Here is a 27,844-nt window from a genome sequence, read left to right as displayed (position 1 = left end):
ATCAACAATACATTAATACAAAGACAGTTATAGTTTCTGAACCTAGAATGTAATGGTGAGCTTTTTGTCTTTGGATACCCAGGGCCTTGTTCAATTGCCTGTCATTCAGTAGGTGTTTAATAAATGCTTGTTGATTAAATGATAGTGTTAGGAAAGAATCTAACACAGGGGTGCGGAACCTGCAGCCTTGAGGCCACATGTCCTTGGGAGCGGCTTTTTGACTGAGTCCAAGTTTTACAGAACAAATCCTTTTATTAAGGGGATTTGTTCTGTGAAGTTTGGATTCAGTCAAAATGCCACACTTGAGGGCCACATGTGGCCTCGAGGCCACAGGTTCCCTACCCCTGAAGGAAGTAAGAGAGACAGATATAACTTTTGCCACATGGAATTAGATCTGACAAGTCTCATTTTCTAAGTGATCAGGTGTTTTTGCTTTTTTTTTTCCATATCATCGTCCACAGACTTCTAAAAGCTGAATTTTCTTGAATCAAGACAAGTTTCTTTACCTTTTACATGTTCATTTGTTTCTTGACTTAGGTCAAGGTTTTGTTTTATTTTGTTGCTTTTTATTTTTCTGAAGACCAGTTTCTCCTACGTGCTGAGCATAGCAGGAGATAAACACAAGGAATCAGGAGACTGTATTGTGCTAAGACCAATCTGCCGTGTGGCAAGAAGAAACTACTTCCCAGAATCCCTGGCCCGCATTCTGGGAACAGCCTCCAAAGATGTCCTACATCCTGCAACATTGGAAAGTTCCTTTAAAGCCTCAAGTCCAAAGGGGGCCGCTTGCTTTGTAAAGCAGACCAGTGCAGAGCTCTTATCATTTACATCTCTACCTTCGGATATTGGCTCTGCAGGATTTCAAAAATGTGAATTGTCTGACGAGTACGAGATGCTGCCTTTTTCTTCCGTATTTCTTTCTTTTCTTCTTTGAATTAGAAATAGACTTCAATCTTCTATAGGCAGAACTTGCATTTGAGAATTACTGTACTGCTTATCATTGAGTGTCCTATTGGTACTTTCTGGAACAGCCTGCAACACGGACCAAGAATTATACTTATTACATTCCCAAATACCACATTCACTATTTTATGTTTAAAAAAAAACTTTTAAAAACTTGGTATTTTATAATTTTTAGAAGTAATTTTAGTGAAGTAAAGACTAGTGGAATCACAATTTTTGAACTCTTATCATCCTATTCTCCAATACGAAAAGGTGCTATAGACAAGGAACAGAACAGTTGGACCAGACCAAGTATATAAAGAAGAAATTTGTGCTAGAAGCAATGTAATTTTGAAAAGATTGATGGATTGACTCTCAAGGGACCTAAAAGAGGAGAAAATATTAAACAATTGGGGAAAAACTCCAAAGAGGAAGCGTAACATGGTAAAAAGAATATTGCACCTGGAATCAGGAAGATGTAAGCTAAAATCCCACCTTTACCACTTATTAGGTGACATGGGCAGGTCATTTAACATAACTGTGCCTCAGTTTCCTCATCTGTAAAATGTGATGAAATATTTCTAGTACCCACCTCACAGAGTCATTATGAGCCTTAAATGAAATCGTGTATGTAAAGGGAATTTGCACACCTTAAGTGCACTAGTTCAATGTGATTCAGCTAAAAAATTCCAAAGAGTAAGCATGGCATTGTAAAAAGAGTACTTCGCTTGATAGAGTGCTGGATTTGGAGTGAGGGGACCTGAATTTGAATCCTACCTCAGACACTTGGTAGTTACATGACACTGAGCAAGTCATCTAATCTCTGTTTGCCTCAGTTTACTTCTCTATAAAACAGAGATAATAATAGCAAATACCTCCCAGGGTTGCTATGAGCATCAAGTATGATAGTACCAGAAATGATAATATTTATAAAGTGCTTTGCAAACTTTAAAGTGCTATATAAATGTTTTGCTGTTTAATCCTTTTTCATGTCTGACTCTTTGTGACCCCATTTGGGGTTTTCTTGGCAAAGATAATGGAGTGGTTTGCCATTTCCTTCTCCAGCTCATTTTACAGATGAGGAAACTGAGGCAAACAAGGTTAAGTGACTTGCCCAGGGTCACACAGCTAGTAAGTGTCTGAGGCCAGATTTGAACTCAGAGAGTGAAGTCTTCCTGACTCCAGGCCTGGCATTCTATCCACCAAGCCAGCTAACTGCCCCATATAAATGCTAGATGTTATTATATTATTATTACTAAAAAAATATAATCTAGTAGATATCATTAACTCCCAATCCATGTGTCTACTTTTTCATCTCTATAAAATTTTGATGAGAATGATCTATATACATAGATAGATATAAATTGAATGTATTTTTTTATGAAAATAAGAGACCATAACTGACAGGCTTTCACAAAACAGGCCATACCTTCAAGGTCACACAACTGACTGAAGGATGCAGAGAAATATGATCCTCACTGAGAAGTAATTCTGTAATTTTTCAAGTGGGGAGGAGCTAGGAGTTAAGCAAAGTGCTAAAATGATGTCCAATGGTGATAGAGCTTCCCATCTCCTTCTTCAATCTCAGTGGGACTTTGGTACTCTGCTTAATATGCTACAATCCCACAGAGCATAACACAGACATATTTAGATGTAAATTGTTAAAATGTATTATTTGGTATTAAGAATTATCTATATCACACGTCATTGTCAGTAGAACAAATTAACTAAGTGACTACCAATGTAATACTCAGGATACATACATGAATCTATACAAAGAGGAAGGAGCATATCTGTTCCTGGTGAATGCCAGTGAAGATATGCTTCTGACCTCTCCAAAGGTCAGTTATTATTATCAATGTGATATATGGCCCATTACTAGATCTACCACTAATATAGACCCAGATTCAATCTTGAATCTTTTCAGTGATGGATGCACTTATTTTGCTTCTCTGCATTTCTCTGTTTCCTCTCCCTCGAGCACCTTTTTTTTTTTAAAGGGAAAGCCTAAGGTATGGTTTAGCTGATTGAACTTCAAGCCCTTGGTCCACATGGCTCTGGTAACTCCATAGTAGAGAATGTAATCATTTGTATGTTGTCATTGCCAGAACAAAGGTCTAAATTAATGGGGTAGCAAGACAAGTTCATTTTTTCAAAGAGTTCATACTTTGTCAAGAAGATTCAAAGGGCCCCTAGACCATGACAGGGCGTAATTATTACAATTTCAAGTTCAATGCCATAGCTATAGAAGGAGAAAAAAGAAGTCACTGAGTCTTCTTCCCACAGCTCCATGCCTTTCCTCACTACTTTCTACTTCCGGTGGAAAGGGAATCAGAAAACTACATTAACAGGATAAGAAGTTCACTTTTTGGATCCTATATGCATGTGCTTATGACCGTCACTCACTCATTTATTCAACCAGAGCATTTTGTAAACACTCACAAAGTATGATGTGGATTTTTTCTTGATTACTGTAAAAGATCACTGACTTTCATCAGTGTGGGCACTCCTTTCACTGACACACTGCAGCCCCTCCATAGCCTTCCTTTGTAGAGTGCAGGTAGAAATCCAGGTCACTTTGTTTTACATCTATTGCTCTGCCTGGTTTCAATTCCACGGAACAAGATATTTCCAGGCTGGGTCCAGCTTCCTTTTCCATGTTGTCTTCCTCCATTAGACTGTAAGCTTCTTGAGAGCAGGACTGTCTTTTTCTTATTTGTATCCCCAGCACTTAGCACAGTGCCTGGCACACGCCTAATAAATGTTTGTTGATTTGAATTGAAAAAAGAAATCATCACCTTATGGCCAGCCTTCTGAGAGGTGTCTCTCTATACTTAAGTCGTCTAGTCCTAGTATGACGAACATGAAGTCCATCACCAATCCCACATTTAAAGCCTTCCCAGTTTGGTAAGGACAACCAGAGCTGGCACCCTACTGGCACAGTCTTCAAGTACTCAAGGTCACTTCAACTTTAATTGAAGTAGAGGTACTAGGGAGGTGGGGGAGAAGGGGCAACTAAGCCATAATCTGGAATTTTTTAACCTGAGACAAGTACCATACCTGGAGGCAATTGGCACAAAAGTGCCCTTAGTGAAGTGGGGAGGTTAATATACCACTCTGTGTGTGGAAGACAAAGGCCTCATGAGGCCACTGCTGAGAAAGCACCAGGTGGAATCAGAGAAAGGAAGTTCATCCCAGGCCACCATCTAGTAGCTTCCTCTTTTAGTCAATTATTCTTGCTAACTAGATGCTAAGCTCTGCTTTTTCTATGCCGTTAAAAGCCATAAATATCTCTGGCATCTTCTAAATTTAGTACCCTGGGATAAAACCCCAATCATACCACTTTAGTAACAATTAGGAGTTGCATGATAAGGAATAGCATAGCCTTCAAAAAGTTAGTGATCTAGTTGGGAAATTGTCCCAGTGTCTCTTTTTCTCTGTTTTCACTTTTTCTTTCTATTCGAAGTACTTAACACAGTACCTGGCTTACCAGATGTTGATTGATTGACTTGATGTTATCTCTGTCTCAATGGTATATGTTAATCCAGTTTCACCACATTTCAGATTCGTGAGAAAAATATGTACAAACGAGTTGACAAAACTATCTATAAGCAAGCATACAGTCCTGACAAGCTGATAAGATGTTGGAATGAGTGCCTGGACAAGTCTTCCTATCACACCAGGAAAGCAAAAGTGGAAGATTTTAATTCAAAGAATTATTGGAAAAAGAAAGGTATCGCCATTGTCCCCATGAAGTTCTCAGTTGGTTTTGGTGTGACAAGTTACCATCAGGTAGGCAGTTACTACTGATGTAGGCAATGAGAGAAAACAAACAAACAAACATGGAGGCTATATGAGAGGATGGGATGTATTGTCTTGCTAAAAATAAATAAAAATCAGCATCATGGTGGAAAAAGTGAAATGAGTACTACACGTAAACTCAGAGACCCAGGTTCAGATCCTATCCCTGCTGATTACTACCTGTATGATCTTGGGCAAACCACTGAACATTTCTGGAACTCATTTCCTCTCCAGTGAAATAAGGATGTTGGACTAACTGACCTCTGAGATCTCTTTCCAGCTCCTGGGATGGGTAGGGAAATTAGTTAAGTGCAGTTGCAGACCTTGCTCCCTAGGACACTTTAGCTACTTCCTGTGTCTCAGGAACCATGTACAAATAGACTGACTATTTATCCCGGCTACTCCTACCCCTAATTCCAAATATATAAACCTGCTCTGCCTTTGCCTAGAGAAGGTATAGAGTTACCACTGTCCACATAAGCACGTATTGAACATTTATTTATAGATTTATACAGATGGAATCCTCTCTTTGCTGGGGAACAGAATTTGCCTTATTATATCTAATAGGTCAGACCTACAATTCTGTTTGCCTCAGTTCCTCATCTGTAAAATGAGCTGGAAAAGAAAATGGCAAACCACTCCAGTATTTTTGCCAAGAAAACCCCAAATGAATTCATGAAGAGTCAGAAATGACTGAACAGCAGCACACTCCTGGCCAGTATATCTGTTTTATAAAATGGGAAACTGGGGCATAAGAAGTTTTAGTACCTCATGCAGGACGCAGTGAGTCAATGACTGAGCTGGTGTGAGAAGTTGTGTGTCCTGATTACCAAGGCCATTTGTCCTGTCCTATGCCTGTCTATGGAATCATGTTATCTTTCTGATTCAAATCTTAGTAATCTATCCAAGGTTATAGGAGTCAACTTGTCTTCCTATTAGGCAAGTCCACACAAAATAAACAAGGATTTTAAGTCTCCATTTGAGAAGTTTCTAGAGTCCCTACATTCTTCCAAATTTATGTACCTCTGAATAATAAGGTTAGGATTGGAACTTGGGCTATTTCAGGCCAGGCAATGACGATGACTCATCAATCACACTGGAATGCTGACTCTGCAGTTTCAGGTTGGGAAGCACCATTCTTGGAGGCTCTTGGCAGTAAATCAAGACTATTATTAGTCTATACAAGTACTAACATGTCAGAATCTAGGCAGAGCTGCCTCCTTGCCTCTTAAAGAAAGCCCAGATGCTTCTTCCTTCCCTCTCCCTCCCGCCCCACCCCCTCCACCAAATGGCAAAATGCAACATTTTTTCAGCTGGTTGAAGCCAATATTCACGATCATTAGAGTACCAAAGGTGTGAATGAAGCTAAAAATGGTATGATACATAAGGATGGTATCTGCCTAAAACATGCCACAGCTTCAACTTCCCTTTTTTTTTTTTTTATTATTAGTAGAGCATAGATTTACAGACTACCTAACCAAGCTCCCTCAATTTACAGGATGAGGCCACTGAGGCTTGGAAATGGTAAGTGGCTGGTGATGACAGGGGACACAGGAGCCCAGATCCTCTGATTCTAGATACAGTCATCTTTCCCATTGAACTGCTCTGCCTATCCTCTCCCCATATTCTTCCTCTCCTTGCCCATGGGTGAAAACTTTGACATCTTCCGTGTTTGATATCAAACTTTACTTTGATTAAATAACCAGCTTTTGGAATATTTGTTTTTCTAGGCAGCTGCACTGGTTCATATATACACAGATGGCTCTGTATTGGTAACTCATGGAGGAAGTGAGCTGGGGCAAGGTATTCACACCAAAATGTTACAGGTAAAAAAATAAAATAAAAATAACAACTACAAATCTTATGCTGTAAATGTCAGTTACAGTGATGTTATTTGTACCTTTAGTTTTTAACTTCATCTTTTTTTTCTTTCAAGTTCATTAACTTTTGATTAAATATGACTTTCTGTTTTTGGTAACTGGGTTCTTGAATGTTACTGCAAATGGCTTCTCAGATATCAGACAGATTAGCTTCAGTGGCTGGGTAGGTGGATGTGATGTTCATGTATAAATAAGCCTGAAATGCAGGTGAAGGTATTCATCCAATTGAGAAAAACATTCCCCTTGCTATATACTTGGGATTTGGTTGGGTGTCAATTAATTAAGGAACCTGGCACTTCTCTGATGGAACATATAATGAGATGGGGGTTGGGGGGAGAGAGGAGACCTACAGATGGACAGATAATGATGACTGGGTTTTCCATTTTCTTTCTTCTTTTTTTTAAGTTGTGTCTTAGTTTTCATTAGCACTTTCTAGGGGATTTTAAAAAAAGGGCTAAGCTGGGAAATGGAGAATAATAGATCATGGATGAGTAACCTCAGAGAGACAGTAAACAATGGAGAAGCCAGTATAAGAGAAAAGGGAGCTTTGAGAAGCTGGGAGCCTAGATGTGGTAGAGAGTGAGGAAAGGAAATGAAAACAAGGCTTTGGCATTGAAAGCCATCCCCGTTCCCCGGCTTTCAGACACTCCATGGCACTTCCAGAAGCTTTCTCTGTTGAAAGGCGGCTCAGTGGAGCACCGGAGTGAGCACTAGCCTAGAGGCAGGAAGACCTGGGGCCAAATCCAGCCTCAGACACTTACTAACTATGTGACCCTAGGCAAGTCACTTAACCTCTCTTTACCTCAGTTTTCTTATCTATAAAATGGAAATAATAATAGCATCTACCTCTCAGGATCATTATGAGAATCAAATTACAATATTGGTAAAGCACAGCACAGTGCCTGGCACATAGTAGGCACTATGTAAAAGTGCTATTATTATTATGATTATGACTATGAAGGATACTGGTCTCTCCCTCCTCACTGTGGACCCTAAAGAAATGAGAAAACCTCCACATGAACAGCCCTTAGAATGCATGTATGATTGTGATCACATTGTGATGACATATGTTGAAATATAATGTAATGAAATTCTCAGAACATATCATAAATAAAACACATAGCTAAACTCTGAAATTGGCCTCAGACACTTACTAGCTGTGTGACCCTGGGCAAGTCACTTAACCTCTGTTTGCCTTAAGTGACTAGAGAAGGAAGTGGCAAACCACTCAATATCTTTGCCAAGAATACCCCATGGACAGTATGCTCCACAGGAGATTGAAGAGTCAGACCCAACTGAACAACTAAACAACAAAAAATTTGAAAGGGGGAACCACTAGGTAGTAATATAAAAGCGACATCAAAACTTGTCTTCTCTCTAAGAGACCCTGGTACTTACTAACAATGAATTAGATGTTACCAAGCCAAGTGGACTTACCTTAATCTTCATCTTTCTGCATTTTTCTGTTGGTGACCCCCCCCTTCTAGGTTTCCACAACCCTCCTCCTACCTATCTGACCACTCTTCAGTTTCTTTTGCCTTATCTTCATCCATGCCATGGCCACTAACAGTGGGTGTATGCTAAGGTTCAGTCCTGGTCCCTCTTTTCTATACATCTATCCTAAGCCTCTCTCCAGTACTACAACACAAAATGCCTACTGGACATTTCAAAATGGATGTATTGTAGACGTGTCAAAATCAACATGAAACAGAACTCACCGTTATTTCCCTGAAACCTACTTTCCTGCTACTATCAAGAGTACCACTATCCTTCTAGTCACCCAGATTCATAAAATCTATGTCACCCTCACTCGTTATTCACCCCACATGTCCAGTCAACTACTAAATTTTGTAATTTCTAGGTCCCCAATATATCTATCTTGTATACTTTCTCTTCTCTCCTCTCACACAGCTTCTACCTTAGATCAGGTCCTCATCTCCTCTTGCTTGGATTATTGGAAAAGGCTTTTAACCTCCATACCTCAAATCTCTCCCCAATCCAATCCATCCAGCTATAAAAGTGGTTTTCCTAAAGTATATGTCCAACAACTTCACACTTCTACTTGATAAATTCCACTAGCATCCTGTAACCTGTAGCATCAAATATAAATGCCTGCTTCTGGCATTTAAAGGTCTTCCCAACCTGGCTTTTTTCTACCTTCCCAGCCTCCTTTTTCTTCTCCAAACATTCTGTCATCCATCCACATTGATCTGCCGGCTATTTCTCATGCTGGCTTCTTCTATCTCCCGTCTCCATACATTTACACTAGCTATCCCCTATACCCATGATGCTCTTTTGCCTCTGCCTCAGTTTTCTTCAAGACTAAACTTAACTAATTATATCACATATAAATAAATATAAATATATAACATAATCATAAATAATATATAAATAAATTAAATAAATTGGTAGGAAATGTTTCCTGGTCCTTCCCCTCCAAAAACACCTTCTATCTACTTCATATACTTAACCTCTATTTGCCTTAATCAACTGGAGAAGGAGGTGGCCAGCCACTCCAATATCTTTGCCAAGGAAACCCCATGGGCAGGATGGTCCACAGGATCATGAAAAGTCAACTGAACAACTGAACAACAAAAATTTGATTAGACCTGTATGTGTACGTGGTATCTGACTGTCATTTTCTTGAGGTCACAGTTTTGCTTTTCTCTTTATGTCCCCAACACCTAGTACAGTGTCTGACACATAGTAGGTACTTAATAAATGCTTGTCCATTCATTTAGGAATGATAGCATTGTATAAATAACTTAATAAAATTGTTCTTTTTTTTAGATTGACTATTTGTCACAAATCTTACTCCTTGAAAATGTTTCTTTTCCTGATAGATTGCCAGCCGTGAATTAAAGATACCAATGTCATATATGCACTTCTGTGAAACAAATACAGCCACAGTGCCTAACACTATTGCTACTGCTGCATCCATTGGCGCTGACGTCAACGGGAAGGCCGTGCAGGTTACTGTTTTTGCCCTGTGTAATTTTTCTTTGTCTGTGGCTTCCCTTTAGCTAAATATGGGTATGTAGGGTGGCTTAAAGTCTAGAAGATTTGTTGCCAGCCACAATAGCATGTAAAAGGTGGTTAGTGCCAGTCCTAGAGTTCATATCTAAGAGAAACTGCTTTTAAGCCTTGTGGAAACACAGCTTAGTGGCTGAAAAAGAGAAGTGGAGAGGAGGTGTTTAATCCAAAGAAAATAAGACTTAGAAGAAGGGTTATTACAAGGAAGAAGACTTAAGACTTATCCGTAGCCCCAAAGTACAGAATTAAAAGCAGTAGTTATAAATTACAAAGAGGCGGTTTGAGACTTGACATCAGCGTAGTGGAGGCCATACCATGGAATATACATGGTCCTTCTGGTGAAGCACTTGGACTCTGGTCACCTGCTGAAGGGTATGTGTGACCAGTAATCTAGGTTGGACCCTTCGTCCCCTGAGGATCAGTGAAAGCAGGCAGAATCAGGAGTAACGTTTCCAAAAGCGTCCTCATTTTCTCTCACAAGCTATTGAGTATATTGCTCTTCTTGGCTCATCGCCAATCATGTTTAACACAGCTCCCTGTCATGGGGATGAAGGGTCCATTAGCAACAATCTAGAACACAGGTGGACCACCTGAAGGGGCCAGGGCACAGGCCTATCCCATGCATGCTCCATGGGACAGCATGCCTATGTCAGGAAAAACTTCCTAACGATTAAAGCTATCCCAAAATGGAATCAACTGACATAAATGGTAGCATGTTCCCTCTTACTAAAGATCTTCAAACAAAGGCCAGATGATCACGCATTGGTTGTTTTAGAGAGGGGATTTTTGCTCAGGGATGGCTTCAATTAAATGGCTCTGAGATTCTGTATCTTAAGATGTTCTTCAAAATGAAAGCTAGAAGGAACCAAAAACCTATTAGGTCTACCTTTGGCCAAGACTGAGAACCAATTCAAAACATGGGGGAAGTAAGGGAAAAAGCAAAGATCTAACTCATTTTATGGAGTTCAGAGCTTGTATTCTCTTAGAATAAGAGAAAGAAGTCAATGATCAGGGCACATTTGGGTATCCTTATTAGATCTGGTAATATCTACCACATTTGGTATTACCACATATAGTCCTATAGAAAACTTGACATGCTCTTCATTCTTTATCTCATGTCTAGCGCAAATGCCTCCAAAAGCCAGCAAAGATAAGTCATTATTACCATTTTAGATCTGAAGGGTGGCAGGTATTGACAGTAAGATAGTATTACTAAAAAGTGCAGGGGAAATGTGATTAAATATGGGAAGGTTTGATCCATGAGGAGCACGAGATAATGCTAGGGACAGTGGAATGGAAGGAGGTAAAAGAAAGGACAGACATAAAAAATAGAGGAAAAGACAGCAAAAGGCTGAGGGATCTCGAAGTAGAACCTGAAAGCAAGGATATAAGTGAAGGTAGAGGAATTGAGAAAGAAAGAAAAGAATGATTGTCTGGTATAGTGGACAGAAATCTAGACTTGAAATCAGGAAAACCTGGATCCAAATTTCACCTCAGAAACTTTCTAGCTGTGTGATCCTGGACAAGTCATTCTCTGAGTCTCAGTTTCCTTATCTGTAAAAATAAAAGAATTGAACTCAATAATCTCCGAGGTCCCATTGAAATCTGTGTTCCTATTTTAAAAGTCTCTAATGTAACTAATTATACCACCAAATAAATATTAATTCACTTTTACTAGTTTTTCATTCAAAGTTAAATGAATTAATGTTTCTTTTAATATTTTTCCCATCTTTACCCCCACAAGAATGCCTGTCAGATTCTCCTGAAACGCCTTGAGCCCATCATTAAGAAAAATCCTGAAGGCACATGGGAAGACTGGGTAAGTGCAGTATCCACATTTGCTTCTCAGAATAAGAAATAAATACAGGAAAACTGGTACAAATTGCTATTTACTTGGAGGGGTGGGCCAAATACGAAGTGAAGACAACTGTTCTAATATCAGAAACGCTAGAAGCTCTGTTCTCTTTCTCCAGCTGGGCTCTAAGTGGAAGGATTGAATAGAGTGTCCCTAAATGCATGTAGGCTTGAATAAAGCATTCATCTGTACCCATCTGGGGAAGGGAAGAACATAGCTCAGAAGAAGACACAAGAAAAATAAACCATTACAAACTCACTCCCCTAATGTACTTTAGTAAAATGGAAAGCTGAAATCAAAATAAAAGTTGGTTATTTGGTGGTCTCAAATTATACCTATTGCTTTTAATGCTGTCCTTTGGGGCTAAAGATAAGTCTTTTTTTTTTTAGGCAATTGGGATTAAGTGACTTGCCCAGGGTCACACAGCTAGTAAGTGTCAAGTGTTTGGTCTGAGGCCATATTTGAACTCAGGTCCTCCTGACTTCAGGGCCAGTACTCTATCCACTGTGCCACCTAGCTGCCCCTGGGCTAAAGATAAGTCTTAAGCCCTCTTCCTTGTGATAACCCTTCAACTACATCAACACTGCTATCATGTCTCTTCTAGGTTTTGCCTTCTTTGGACTAAACACTCCCCCTCCCCTTCTCTTTTTCCTCCACTAAGCTGTGTTTCCAACAAGGCTTGAAAGCAGGAGACCAAAGATTTAATTAATATTGAATATGTGTCAGTGAAAATAACTCTGATATCTCAGTCTTATTCATAATACGATATCTAATTTCATCAGAACAAATATATTCTCCTCCCAAAAATTCCCATCCCAAAAATTTCTAACACCTAGAAAATCTAGCCATAATCAGCTCATGAATTATATCACGTATGCCAAGCCTAATTGATATGACTCTACCCTACTTCAATCTCCAAAAATCAGACTTCTAAAATTATGTAAGTCAGAGGAGAAAGGAAACTTTATAATGGGTCCTCTCTTACTATAGCAAAGGCCCAACAGGAATACGATAGATAGATAGATAGATAGATAGATAGATAGATAGATAGATAGATAGATAGATAGATAGATGGAAAGAACAGATATACACACATATCTCTGTGTGTATATATATATATACATATACATGTGTGTATTTATACATACATGTATGTGTGTCTGTCTATTGAGGGTTGCCAACCTCTGAGGAAACAGAAGGCATGAAAGGATGCCTGAAGTAACTCATAAGGTTTCTGCCAGTGTACTCCCTCATACTTCTATGGACTAGCCTGGAATCTAAGCACCATTTCTAAAATTGCTTCTCTGGGAAAATACACTCTGAGATATGATTTTAGACATTAGGAAACTTCTCTGTCTTTCCCCGACTTCAAAAAAGCCACTGGTCAGCTAGCAAGAAGGGGATTCTCCTGCTTTACCCCAAACAGTACATGGACTACTCTTCTAGAAAGGATAAGAAGTTGAACGTGGTCATTTTATGACAAAAGCTACCTCATGGCCTGTGGTGGGTATGGAATATCTAGGTGCATAACATGGACATCTGATTTCAGTTCTATGAATGAATGAATGAATGAATGAATGAATGAATAAATGAAAAAAGCACTCATTAAGCACTTACTATGAGACAAGCACAGTATTAAGCTCTGGTGATATAAATACAAAAGTGAGTCTTTAACCTGAAGAGGTTTACATTCTAATGATGAAACAACACAGAGATGTGCAGTAGCCAGGGAGGATTATTTGGGTTTAAAAAATCATAGAGTTATAAATTTCTGTTTGGGGTTTTTTTTAAGACATATATGTACTATTATATGACCTAAAAAGCAAACTATATGTAACAAAAGTTCACTGTTTCTGATACAGATCTCTGTGAATAATTAAATTCACAATAAAAAATAAAATTTACCAATAGCAAGAAGGAGGAGAGAGAAACAGAGACAGAGAGAGAGGAAAGAAAGAGTAAGGGAGGGAGGGAGGAAGGAAGGAAGGAAGGAAGGAAGGAAGGAAGGAAGGAAGGAAGGAAGGAAGGAAGGAAGGAAGGAAGGAAGGAAGGAAGGAAGGAAGAAAAAGAAAGAAAGCCACAGGGTTGGTGAGTGGAGCCACAGAGGGGTAGATTGACACCCTTTCCAGGAGCAATGGCAGTATTGATTTGAGAATGATTCCAGACCTGGATAAGGGGTGGGGAAATCAGGGATATCCAGGTACAAAGCATGAAGCATGGCTGGGGACAGCTAGTTATCATGGGCCACAGGAGGCACTCATCCAAGCAGAATCGTACAGGCCTCAGAGCTCCAGAATAGAAAGAGTTAAATACCCACCAGCCTAGTCTCTGGTCTAGAGGGTGAAGTGTCAGGACCAAGCAGGTTCAAGAACCTCCCATATTCCCAAGTGTACAGAGTCACTCACACCCTGGGCATTGGGCCTTGCAAGTTTTTATGTTTCCTCCATTATAAGTTTATCTTGAATATGCCCATTCTACAGGTCAAAGCAGCATTTGAAAAAAGAATCAGCCTTTCAGCTACAGGATATTTCAGGTAAAAAAAAGTTTTCTTCTCTTTTTTGTAAATTTCAGGACTCTGCCTATCTAGAGATGCTACTTGACTGCTGCGTCCATTTCCTTATCTGTAAAATATGGAGAATCAGCCTAGGTCAACCAACAGTTCTCAAACTTTTTGGTGGTCTCAGGACCCCTTCCCACTTTTAAAAATTATTTAGGGCCCAGGAGAACTTTTGTTCATTTCGGTCATATCTGTTAATATTTGTCATATTAGAATTAAAACTGGTAATTTTGAAAATATTTATTTGTCATTAATTCTTTATAAACTCATTACATGTTAACTTAAGTAAAATTTTATAAAAACAATTTTTCACATTTCACAAAAATATTAAAAATATTTTTAAAAATTTTTATATTTTCCCCCCAAAAGTAAGGAAAATAGCATTGTTTTTACATATTTTTGCAAATCTCTTTAATATCTGGCTTAACAGAAGACAACCGGATTCTCATATCTGCTTCTGTATTCAATATGTTGTGATACTTTGTTTTGGCTGAGGCATATGAAGAAAATACTGGAAAAGGGAGGAGTATTTTCATAGGCAAATAATGTCTTAATATTATGAAAAAATTTTGACTTCAAAGACCCTTGGACTTCAAAGAGTCCAAGAACCACATTTTGAGAACTGCTGATCACCAAGTTGCTCTAAGGTTGTTTAGTGGAAAGATCCTGGAACTTGTGAGTCAAAAGATGAGGACCTAGGTTTGGGTCCTTTATCTGGCGCTCAATATACTAGGCTAGCCTCTTGAAAGGCTTAATTTCCTCATCTGTTACAGCATTCTTGAGACTCGAATGGGATGTTTGCAAAAACACTTAAATCAGGAAGTGATGGATTTGGCTCTTGGCTTTCAATCCTTGCTCTGCAATTTAACATGTGACCTCAGACAAGTCACTTCAACTCTTTGGGATTTAGTTTCTCCATATGTAAAATGAAAGGTTTAACTATAAGATCCCTTCTAGATTTAAATCTATAGGCTGACAAAACTTTATGTAAATGAAAACTGTTATGAATAATCCCCAGGTTAGCTTGGAGATGCATCCTGTGAAAAATAAAGACTGACATAATCATAGAACCACATTAGGCAAGAAAAGGCTATATTGCAATATTTGATTATTTCACTGCATTTTTTATTGTAATTATAGCTTTGCTAAGTAGTAAGAAGATAGAATATTTAGTAATAACCTATTAGCATGCCCCAAGATCACAAGTTATTTTTAAATTTTTTTCAATTATGTGTAAAAATAGTATTTAACCTTTGTTTTTTATAATTTTGAGTTCTAAATTCTCTCCCACCATCTCATCTCTTCCCCCTCACTGAGAAGGCAAGAAATTTGATAAAGGTTATAAATGGGCAGTCATGAAAAACATTTTCGTATTAGTCATGTGTCACACAGTTATTTAGCAGGAACTTGAAGCCATGTCTTTTGACTTTAAGTCTACAGTTATTTCCACCAGGCTTTCTGAGCCTCAGTTTCCTCATCCATAATATGGGAATAATAATGCTTGCACTTCCAACCTCACAGCATTATTATAAGGAAAATACTTTGTAAATCCTGTGTGTAATTAGGGGAAACAAAAGGGAAAGTTTAGGTGTCTAGGGTGAATACAGTTAAACCCTAGACAGGTCCAACACCAGGCTAAAGAATATCTGAAATAACACCATCACTCAAATGATCAGTCTAATATCAATGGAGCCCACCAACCAGCATTTAGTGTGTCTGTTGTGTACCAGAAACTGTGCTTGGCTCTGGAATATAAAGACAAAAGTAATAGTTCCTGATATCAAGGAATTTACATTCTATAAAAGGAGATAACATACGTACAACACATATATACAAAACAAATAAATACAAAATAGATATAAAGGAGTTAGGGAGAGAAGTCACTATCAGTTGGGAAATCAGGAAAGGCGTCCTGTGGAACGGGGTACTTGATCCTGAAGGACTTGAAGGAAGTGAGTGATTTTGTGAAGGAGGGAAGGAGGTGAGGAGGGAAACCGAGGCAGGGGGGAAGAGTAGGAGCATCCAGCGGAAAAGGCGCCAAGGCAGGAAATAGAGTGCCACGTGTAACAAATAGGAAAAAAAAATCTGACTCGTTGTGGAGGTAGAAATGGCAAGCTTTGACAATGGATTTGTTTTTAGGATGAGGGAGAGTGGGGAGATGAGAATAACGTTGAGGTTATGGAACTGGGAGACTAGAAGAATAGTTGTGCTCTCCATAGAACTATGGCCCTGGGCAAGTCACTTAACCCTGTTTTTCTCAGTTTCCACATCTGTTATATGAGCTGGAGAAGGAATTGACAAACCACTTTCAGTATCTTTGACAAGAAAACCCCAAATGCGGTCAGGAAGAATCAGACACAACTGGAAAATTAGTAAACAACAACAACAACTATTAGAAGTAGGGAAGTTTGGTAGAGAGGTAAGTTTGGGGGGAAAGATGCATCGTGTTTTAATTCCATTGAATTTGAGATGTCTCTGAGGCATCCAGTTTGAAATGTTCAGGAGGTAAGCATTAGTGAAGGGAGATGTCATGGGCATAGTGGCACAGCACTGGATTTAGAGTCAGAGGACCTGGGTTCAAATCTCTACTTTGCCGCTTATTACTTACTTAATCTGACCTTGGATAAGTCACTTAGCCTCTCTGGTCCCCAGTTTCCTCATTTGTAAAATGATGCAAGTGAACTAAATGACCTGTAAGGTCCCTTGCAACTATCAATCTATGGTCCTGTGATCGTTGGGACTGGAGCTCAGGAAACATTAAAGCTGTGTCTATAGATCTGTGAGTCATCTTCATGGGGATGATAATTTGTACCATAAGGGCTTATGAGGTGAGAGGAAAAAAAGAAGGAAGAAAGAAGGAAAAGGGAAGAAGAAAGAGGAGGAGGAGGAAGAAGAAGAGCGGAAGGAAGGAAGAGGAAGAGAGGAAGGAGGGAAAGAAAGAGGTCGTAGGGCCATGCCTTGGGGTATACCTACAGTCGGGGCATGATATGGATACTAATCTAGCCCAGGAGATGGTGGCGCACTTAGACTGGTGGCAGGAGGACCGAAAGTATAGTGTCACAAAACTGAGAGAGAAGAGGATATGTTGGAGGATAAAATAGGAGAGATTTCTCCAAATCACTAATCAATAAGAGAAATGCAAATCCAAATGATTCTGAAGTTTTGCCTCGAAAATTGGCAAAGATGACAAAAGATGGAAACAGTCAGTGGCAGAGGGGCTACAGAAAAACTGGCACCCTAGTAATTGTTGCTGAAGTTATGAATTGGTCCAACCATTCTAGAAGGCAATTTGGAATTATATTTTCAAAGTTATGAAAATATCCTTATCCTTTGATTCAGAGATGCCACTATTAGATGCATCTCACAAACAGGACAAAGACAGAAAGGTCTCATGTACAGCAAAATATTCATAGCAACACTTTAAGTAGCTGTTCATGAGAGCAAAGTGGCTAAACAAGTCGTAATAGATAAATAGAATATTACTGGCATAAGAAATAATGGTTATAAAGAATTCAGAGAAGCACAAGACGTGAACTGATGCAGAATGAAGTAAGCACTAGGAAAGCAATATACACAATGGATACAAAGAGCCAAATTACTAAATGAACATTTATGTTTCAGAAACCAACAAATGTTAGAAACTAAGGCTTGATTTATTCTTTTGTTGATTGTCTGGACTTAAGAAAGTGGGGGGAAATTTTAATAATACAGATTAAATTTAAAAATGTGTGTACAATTTTTGGGGAGAGGTGATTGTTAAATATTTACCAACACACCTACATTATTTTGGAGAGGTGGCTGTTAAGTATCTACCAGCACACCTCTGACAATAATGGAACTGTAAATAACCAAAAAAAAAAAAGAGGTATAATTTTAATGACCAAGAAACTTGGCCTTGGGGAAGAGTTGAGAAAGCACATTTCTCTCCCTTCCTTGCCAAGGTCAAGGGACTATAGGTATTGAAAACTGTATATACTGTCAGATTCAACTGATGTGTTCATTTTACTAAACTTTTTTCTCTCTTTCTTTTTTTTATTCTTTATTATCAGGGGTGATTCACTAGGTGGGGAGAAGGGAGGAATTATAGCTCTCAGTTGTAAATGAAAGTTATATCAAAAAACATACCAATAAAAGACTTAAAAAACAAAAATTATATCATGTTATTCTCATACTACAGCTAATGTCACAGGTTTTATTGCTTTCACCAGAGGCTATAAGGCCAATATGGACTGGGAGAAAGGGGAAGGAGACCCATTTCCATACTACGTTGAAGGAGCTGCCTGTTCTGAAGTTGAAATTGACTGCCTGACAGGAGCTCATAAGGTTACTATAGCTTTCACAAATGATAAAATTTTGTTTCCTTTGTTTGTATGAAATGCTTTCTGTCTTTTATTGAGGTAATTGATAGTTTATGAGTTATGAAAAGATAAGACTAAGATCCTTTCAGTTATACAGGGATGTCTCGATGTCCAATTCTTCCCTAAATTTCCACATATGCCCCCAAAATTCAAATTTTAGTGTATACTATAGTCTTTACTTTCTAGGAAATTAAACATCAACTGTGTGCATATTTTACTCCGGGAAACTAAAAACAAATTCCTCCAAAGCTACTCTGTTCCTAGAGAAAGGAGAAACTTAAGAAACACTTAAGAAAATGATATATCCCTTCACTAATAGTCTACTGAAAATTTCAAACTGGATTCCTCAGAGATCTCTGTTGTTGTTGTTAAAGTGTGTGTACATTTTTTTTTTGGAGGGATGGTTGTCAAACATTTACCAGCACACCTCTGACTACGAGGATGTAAATGAAAATGGCCAAGAAGCTTGACCCTGGAGAAGAGTTGAGAAAGGGATTCCCAAAGGTCAGGGATTATGAATATCAAATATTGTATATATCTAATGTTAAAGAATAGGTAGGTAATTTAGTAAATGATCTTAAGAAAGCATTCTGAAATGATATTTCTGCAAAGATCCTTTCCAAAAAACCCTGTGAGGAATTTTTGGTAAAAAAAAAAATTGGTAAATTTTCTTAGTTATATACACAGGTATGTCCCTTCAAATATCATTAATTAGTTATACCTCAGAAAAATATTAAGCAGAAAGAAATTTTACAAGAAATTTTCTCAGGGCAGCTAGGTGGTGAAGTGGATAGAGCTCTGCCCTTGGAGTCAGAAGAACTTGAATTCAAATGTGACCTCAAACACTTGACACTTACTAGCTGTGTGACTCTGGGCAAGTCACTTAACCCCGATAGCCTCACTAAAATATACATACATATATATATATTCCTCACAGGAACAATGTTTTCAATAGGAAATCAGCTGACCAAGATTTAAGTGGGGTTTTCTAACTTTACCATGGCATTTAGCTGTGGGCCATTAACAATGCTGCTACAAAACAAAACTGGTTATTGGCAGCCATAAGTGAGATACTTTAGGGTTCTGTGATTTCTTCAGTGAAGGAAGTCCCTCCACTGATGTAGATCACAATTTCTGCATAACTTGGAGAGTTGCTATTACCAAAAACATCACCCTCATGGCCAAGCCATGAGCCTCTCCAAATCTAGGAAGACTGGTCAAAAGACATACAGTCCATTACCAGTTCTACATTAGAAACTTTTCCTTACTATTAGAGACTACCAGAGCTTATACCCCACTAGCGCAGCCTTCAAAAACCCAGTTTTTTCTTCATGCCACAAATGAAGCATCAGAGTTAGACTTTAATGGGGATTATCACCACTTAGCAAAAAAAAAAAATTTCTGATTTCACAAATGAATACTAAGAAACTTTAGACCTATAATACTAAATGAGATTTTGGAATAGAATACACGTGGAAATCACACAGGTTCCACTGGTATCCATGCAATGTCCAGACAACAAGAGGAAGGCCTGTAGGACATTGCAGAGACAGATTTATAGAAGGCAATTAAAGAATTGTGGCAGATTTATAGAAGAATAAGAACTACATAGGCTGGGCAGGCATGAGCTCACGGATTCATGGTGGTCTACCAGATGCTCTTTTTTGTTCTTATACAACATATTACAGTGTGCTATAGAAAATTACAGAAAACTAAATTATAACTCATGCCAAGATCATCTTCCGCCAACTTCCCTCAAAAAGAAATGGTCCAAATGAAACATAACTTACTCCTCCTCTTGGCAGAGAAGCAAGGGACTAGGATGGCAGAATGTTGCACACATCATCAGATGTGGTCCCTGTATTTGCTTGGTTTTGCTTAACTGTTTTTCTCTATTATAAGGTGAGAGGAAGGTTCAACCAAGGGGATGTGGTCAGAGGAAGAGATGGTATATCCGGGAGTGAAAATTACATAAAAATGAAAAGTAACCAAAAACTTATTTTAAAAAAAGAAAGAAAAAGATCATATGGAGGATATTAAAGCATCTTTTAAGTATTTCTGTAGTTGATGGATCCATAATTTCATCAACAGGGGCATTACTTCTAATTATACAGACTGCAACTCACCCACACCTTTTCATCCTGTATAATTCTTGCCTACGTCTTCCCATAAATCATCCAGAAAGAGCCTATCGAATGTGCCATGGACCGTCCTCTAGAAGAGGGGTGGGGAACCCGCCTCTCAGGGCCATATGTGGCCCTCTAGGTCCTCAAGTGTGGCCCTTTGACTGAATCCAAACTTCACAGAACAAATCCCCTTAATAAAAGGATTTGTTCTGTAAAACTTGGACTCAGTCAAAAGACCACACCTAAGGACCTAGAAGGCCACATGTGGCCTCAAGGCTGCAGGTTCCCCACCCCTGCATCTACAATCTAGAATCTGTGCTTTTCAATGATGGAACTTTAGCTACTCCTTGCTCTCAGATAAGAGATGACGGACCTTTTTCAGTCATCTATCTTTCTGACAACATCCTTTAAACAGTATGACATATTGCAGCCTGCTTACACCCACCATACACCTTTCCATTGCCCTTTTAGTGAACTACAATGTTAAATATTTTGAAACTGTGGTATTCCATGACTTACAGTCATATAAGATCATCACAAGACTATCTACACTAAAAATATAGGCCTTTGTTTCAGAGAAAAGCTTCAGGTCATTTAAAAAGAATTTCCTAAAGGCAATCCAACCCTCTTTCCTGCTGTTCAACTTTGGACTCAGTTCATTGTCCAAGATATAGTTATTGCTGGAGTAGTATGTCTTGGGCAGGCAATAGCATATCATAATCTTTACAATAGGCATTCTTCATCCACTCAGTTTTCCCCTGGAACATAGTTAGGCTGAACTCTTTTAAGTTATTACCAATCTCATTTAGAAGAATCTGCAACGTTCCAGGAATTGGCACAATCATTAGATCATCTGCAAAGAAGACCATTTGGAGGACCTCATTATCTCTTGGGAATTCTTCTTCCATTTGGACTCTGTGCTATATATGCATCTTCTTTGACAGCAGTAAACACTCTTGACAAACAATTTATTTTCTACCTCACTTAGTCGTAGGGTCATTGAACAAGGTTATCTTTATTATCACATCTCTCATATGATTTTGTTATTTGCACTGGAGATACCTTGTTGGAGAAGTAACTTGAAGGCAGTATTTTTTCTACTAAATCAAGTACTTTTTCATAGACAACAAACTGAGTGAGATCTTATATTCTTGGCACTTTTTAATCCATCAGTCGCAGGATTGAGAAAATGTGGTCTGCTGCAGAATTTTATTTGTGAAAGGCTGCCCACTCCTTCCTTGTACATTCATTAAGGATGACCTCAGCGTATGTGCAAATTATTCTCAAAGACTTTGTAACAATTGGGAAGTAGGCATATGGGTTAGTAATTTAGGGTATTTTCTGAATCTTTTTTTTTGGTTGGTACTTTCCTTCCCCACCCCCAATAATTTGGTGCTCTTCCTCTTCCAAATATCTTGTGAATCAATCCCTCATTGCCTTCAAAACTGCACTGCCTGTAGTAGAATGACCCTACTTTGTGAACACTTACCTGCTCTTATCCTTCTTTTCCTTAATGCCATTCCAATTTTCTCTGGCAACATACCAGGGGCTATAATAGAGTCTCGATGTGATGGTTTCATTTCCATTGATGTAGAAAACTTTGTTTAAGATAATCTTTACATACCTTTTCTATTTTTCATCCTCTGGTCATCTTCCTTACAAGTTTATCCTTAAATGCCCTGGGGCTTTGTGGAGACTTTGCTAAGCTTTTTGTAAACTTGCTTTTCTTCCTACTATTTCCTACTGTTTTATGAGGCAGTACTACACACAATCTTCCATCATATACCTCCATGAGATTTTATAAATTAGTTCATATTTTTAGCCAGTGTTATTCTTGGCAGCCATCTCTCTCTCTCTCTCTCTCTCTCTCTCTCTCTCTCTCTCTCTCTCTCTCTCTCTCTCCTCTCCCCCCTCCTTCTCCTTCTCTTTCTCTCTCTCCCTCTCCTGGCAAAGAGATCAAATTTTTGGCTGAAATAAATTAGGAGCTCTTTTATTCTCTTCACTGGGTTATTGGTTTACATTAGTTCAGTTTTTGTTTTAGAAAATCATAATAACCTGTCAGCATCTGTTCTTTTATCCATTGGGTTAATATACTTTCAACATCAATGGCTTATTTTAATTAGTCAGGTTGGAGTTATTTTGATTGCATGCCATATCTCATTTTTATTATTTCTTCAAATTTGCTATTGTTTGCTCCAAAAAGCTGGTGGTCTGATTATGCAAATTCATCTCACAATTTAGGTTCCAGCCTTTCCTGAGCCCCCTAGCTAAAGGTTATTTCTCCTCCCTCAGAGCTCCCATGGTCCTTTGTCTCAACCTCTTACTTATATCACCTATCACATTCTACCTTGTATCATGTTTATTTATGAGTCTCATTCCCTCTATTAAACTGCAGACTCTTTGAGGCCTGAGACTGTGTGGTTTCTCATTGTGTATTTTCACACATACTAGGCATTTAATGTTAATTGAATTGATTTGAATTAGTGACAATGTCACTTATTTATATGCATGTATATTCATAGTTACTGAGGTTTTCAAGGTGGCCAGCCCCTGCTGAAGAAGGTCGATTTGCACCCACAGGTTTCATCTTAGTTTCAGTAGAATGACACTGCGAGGCCTTCTTCAAGTCAATCCCTTAGATGTGGCTACTTTGCTAGACTGTTCAAGGAGGCACAGATACACAGTCATTATATAAATTATATTGTCTGATTTCCTATTGTTATGCCAGAATAATTAGGCCTACGTTATACATCACCCTGATATTCTGATATATGAAGAAAGTGTAAGCAGACTGCAAAACACTAAAAAAATAAGGAATTATACAAGAGTATCAGCATAAAAGATGTCATCACAGAAATGGCTGACTGGAAAAGCAAGGGATAACTGACGGACAGCCTCTAACTTCCACTGGAATCCACATGTTGAGCGGATGCAATGAGAGCCCCAAACACACTGACTAGAGCCTTCTGTTGCTAGGCAATAGGAGGACATAGATAGGAGCTGTCCAGGGTGGGTACACATGTGTATGTGGCAGCTGATGAAATCAGCAATCTACGGGACTTATGATTATTGTTCTGTAATTACAATCTTGAATCAATCCAACAATGGTCATTTATTAAGTACCTACCATGTATGGTACCAGGCTGATGATAAGCAAGAAAAACGAAACAATCTCTGCTCTCTGTGAGCTTACACTCTGATATCCTTGGCCAACTTCAGTGACTTCCAGCATTCTCATAGACCTACGCAGTCTCTCATAAGAGTTTTTCTAAGTGCTGGGGACCAAAAACAAGAAAACAGTAAAGTGGAATGTCTTTAGGGCATGGCTCTGGGAGGAAGGGGGGCTCTTTCAAAGAAAAGTATCTTTTAAAATGCGATATTTCGTAAATATAGCTTTTGATGTTTTTTTTCCTAGAACATAAGAACTGACATAGTCATGGATGCAAGTTGCAGCATAAATCCAGCCATAGATATAGGACAGGTAAGTACCAAAGTATTTAGATCTGTAAGTTATCTCAAAAGTGATTGTTGCTATGACTATGCTCTCAAAATGTTATTTTAAATATCTTGAAATTCGCTTAGATTCTTAAAATCTAGCCATTGCTCAGATTTTTATAATCTAGCCAATAGCTCACTAACATTCAGACTCCTTAAGAGTCTGCCCAATATAACAGATGTTCTAATAAACCTTGTCTTTGGCTGAAAAAAAAATCTTGAAATTGTCCCTTTGCAGATTGAAGGCTCATTCATTCAGGGCTTGGGACTTTATACAATAGAAGAACTGAAATATTCTCCTGAAGGAGTACTGCATTCTCAGGGCCCTGATGAGTACAAAATTCCTTCAGTCACAGACATCCCGGAGGAATTTAATGTTTCCTTACTAACATCATCAGAGAACCCAATGGCAATCTATTCATCTAAAGTAAGCATCTATGACGTGTTCTTTTTTTTCCTTTTAAATAGTATTTTATTTTACCAATTATATGTAAAGACAATTTTTAGCATCCATTTTTAATAAAATTTTGAATTCTAAAATTTTTCTCCCTCCCTCTCCTCCCTCCCCCCAAAGTAAGTTGGTATAGGTTATATCTATGCAATCATGTAAAACATATTTCTATATTTAGTCATGTTTTGAAAGAAGGAACAGAACAAAAGGAAAAAAACTAGCAAAAAAAGTGGAAATAGTACGCTTCAATCTGCATTCATACTCCATCAGTCCTTTCTCTGGATGTAGATAACATGTTCTACCATGAATCTTTTAGAATTGTCTTAGATTATTGTGTTGCTGAGAAGAGCTGTCAATCATAGTAGATTATCATACAATATTGCTGTTACCGTGTACAATGCTCTCTTGATTAAAGTAAGTACCATTGACATGTTCTAAGAAGCAATGGAAATAGTTCTCTGTAGCTAAAATGGCGTAGGGATGATGGTTGGAGGCCAAAATAGAATATAAGAATCAGTTATCAGGTTCATATGTCTACAGAATATTGGAGCTAGACCTTAGAAAGCATCTATCCTCACACCCTCTTGTTACAGACAATCAAACTCGGGAGTAGATTGGATAAATGACATGAACCTAATCATTGTCATGACTACAATCCTAGGATTCCACAAGGCCCCCAAATTCCATAAGAAGCCTTGTTTTTATAAGTAATCTTTTTTTTTTGGTGAGGCAATTGGGGTTAAGTGACTTGCCTAGAGTCACACAGCTAGTAAGTGTCAAATGTCTGAGGCTGGATTTTAACTCAGGTCCTCCTGACTCTAAGGCCCGTGCTCTATCCACTGCACCACCTGGCTGCCCCCTATAAATAATCTTCAAAGCTAACCAGAGGCCCTTGCTTCTTCTCATAGGGAATTCGGTATAGAGGGTTATTCCGGTTTTTCTTCTAAATGCAAAAACTCATGATTATCCCTAAGAAAGTAAAACTAAAGGTTTAAGATCTGCAATGTACAGATGGCAAATTAGGTTACAATGAACCCTCATTCTGAGCAGAAACTATACTTAGGTTTTTGGGGGTGGGAAAAGGCTTCTCTGGAATAGGACTCTGAAATAGGATATAAATGAAGCCACGCAATTCCCCTTACTTTGCAAATCCAAAAGTATTTAGCAATACATGAGAGCATAGGGATCTAATCCTTTCTAAATATCTTTTCACTTTCAGTTTATCAATTTTCCCTATACATAGGGTACTAAGAGAATAGAGATTCTGAAAGGAAGGAAGGATGATTATGCCTTAAAATTCTCAAGTCACCTGGTGGATTAGAAGTCTTTGCAAGACAGAAAGCATGAAATAAATACTTGTCACATACCAAGATAGTCAACTGACACTCAAGAGCCCAGTCATTATGTGCATATTTTATAATTTAGGTCTAGGATCATAGACCTAGAGCTGGCAAGGACCTCTGGAGGTCATTCAGGCCAACCCTTCATTTTATACATGGGAAAACTGCAGCCAACAGGCTAAGTGACTTTACCCAAAATTACTAAGTGTTGGAGGAGGGATTTCAGCCCAGGTCCTCTGATTCCAAAGACAGTATTCTTTCCACCATACCACATAATATAACAAGCTGTATTTATCTAATATTTTAAGGTTTACAAAGTGTTTTCCTCACAATAATCCTGTAGGTAGGTAGCACAGAAGTCTTACAATCTCCATTTTATATCTGAGGAAACTAAAGCTTAGAGAAGTGAAGTTGGTCCCTCTGCTAATAAGTGGGGGACCAGAGTACAAGTTTTCTGACACCTAAGACTCCCTTCTCCATTGGGATGGGTCTTGATGGGTCTATACCATACAGTACATTTCATCTCGCTTTTAGCATTTTGATTTTCATATGCACATAAGGTACCCAAGGAAGAAAGGGAAGCCATGTGTTATTCTATTATATGTGAACTCTAATCTTTTCTTAACCTACCAATAATTGTGTATGGTATTGATCCATCAAGAAAGTAATAGGTTGTCATTCTTTTTTTTTTTAATAGTGAGGCAATCAGGGTTAAGTGACTTGCCCAGGGTCACACAGCTAATAAGTGTCAAGTGTCTGAGGCTGGATTTGAACTCAGGTCCTCCTGACTCCAAGGCCAGAGCTCTATCTACTGTGCCACCTGCCTGCCCCAATAGGTTGTCACTCTTTAAAATGTAACATGGCCCCTGGAGTTGTATACATTTGGACTCTAAATCATATGCTATGATAGATTTTCTTTCTTTACATTCATGAAAGAATGGACCCTACCCCTCCCTTAAACCCTTACTTAGCGCCTATTCCTTAGCTTACTGGTATTTCACCAAGAGCAGAATTATGATAATTCTAACATGGAAGGAGTGAACCAAAGCATTGGAAATTCTTAAAGATATATGAATATCTCAAGAGACATTTCTTTTTTAAAATAATTAATTAATTTATTTTTAGTTTTCAACATTCACTTCCATAAGATTTTGAGTTTTAAATTTTCTCCCCATCCCTCCCCTCCCTCTCCAAAGACAGCGCGCAATCTGATATAGGCTCTACTTATACATTCACATTAAGCATATTTTCCCATTAGCCATGATATAAAGAACAATTAGAACTAATGGGAGGAACCACAAGAATGAAGCAATAAAACAAAACAACAAAGGAAAAGGAGAGCAAATAGTATACTTCCATCTGCATTCAGACTCCATATTTCTTTCTCTGGGTATGAATAGCATCGTCCATCATGGGTCTTTTGGAGTTGTCTTAGGTGCTTGCATTGCTGAGAAGAGCCAAGTCTATCAAAGTCAGTCATCGCACAGTGTGGCTATTACCATGTACAACGTTCTCCTGGTTCTGGTCATTTTACTCAGCATCAGTTCACATAAATTCAAGAGAAATTTCTAAAAAGATTTAATAATAAAAATTTATAAAAATCTAATTATAAAGAAATTTCTAAATTTCTACTTTCATACAGGGCCTGGGTGAGTCAGGTATGTTCCTGGGATGTTCTGTGTTCTTTGCTATAAGTGATGCAGTAACAGCAGCTCGCAAAGAAAGGGGGTTAACGGAAGACTTCATGCTGAACAGCCCAGCGACTCCCGAACGAATTCGAATGGCCTGCACAGACAGGTTCACAGAGATGGTATGGAACTATCCCTCCCCCTCCTATAACACTGGGGTTTTATCTTACTATTTGCTATCATAAATAAGAAACATTTTTTTCTATCTATGTAGCATTTCCTAAAACAAATCGATGCATAATGAAGATATTCTTGATTAAATCTTACAATGACTAAATAGTCTCTGCTGGAACGTAGGAGGATGGGATAGCAAATGGA

The 27,844-nt window shown here is 38.4% G+C and overlaps 1 protein-coding gene across 1 annotated transcript in view; it reads left to right on the top strand.

The window, feature by feature from the left end:
- Positions 1–27,844, top strand: part of LOC110197327 (aldehyde oxidase 2-like) — a 116,462-nt gene that overhangs the window by 67,633 nt on the left and 20,985 nt on the right. Inside the window, exons 26-34 of the mRNA XM_078147662.1 lie at positions 4,507–4,734; positions 6,474–6,569; positions 9,467–9,595; positions 11,401–11,475; positions 13,992–14,044; positions 18,277–18,391; positions 23,968–24,033; positions 24,286–24,474; positions 27,481–27,648. Coding sequence (XP_078003788.1) covers positions 4,507–4,734; positions 6,474–6,569; positions 9,467–9,595; positions 11,401–11,475; positions 13,992–14,044; positions 18,277–18,391; positions 23,968–24,033; positions 24,286–24,474; positions 27,481–27,648 — 1,119 coding nt within the window. The remainder of the gene's footprint in view (positions 1–4,506; positions 4,735–6,473; positions 6,570–9,466; positions 9,596–11,400; positions 11,476–13,991; positions 14,045–18,276; positions 18,392–23,967; positions 24,034–24,285; positions 24,475–27,480; positions 27,649–27,844) is intronic.

The sequence above is a fragment of the Phascolarctos cinereus genome, unplaced genomic scaffold, assembly GCF_003287225.1.
Source record: "Phascolarctos cinereus isolate Bilbo 61053 unplaced genomic scaffold, phaCin_HiC Scaffold_7;HRSCAF=346, whole genome shotgun sequence".
NCBI lineage: Eukaryota > Metazoa > Chordata > Mammalia > Diprotodontia > Phascolarctidae > Phascolarctos > Phascolarctos cinereus.
This window is presented reverse-complemented; position numbering and strand designations above follow the sequence as displayed.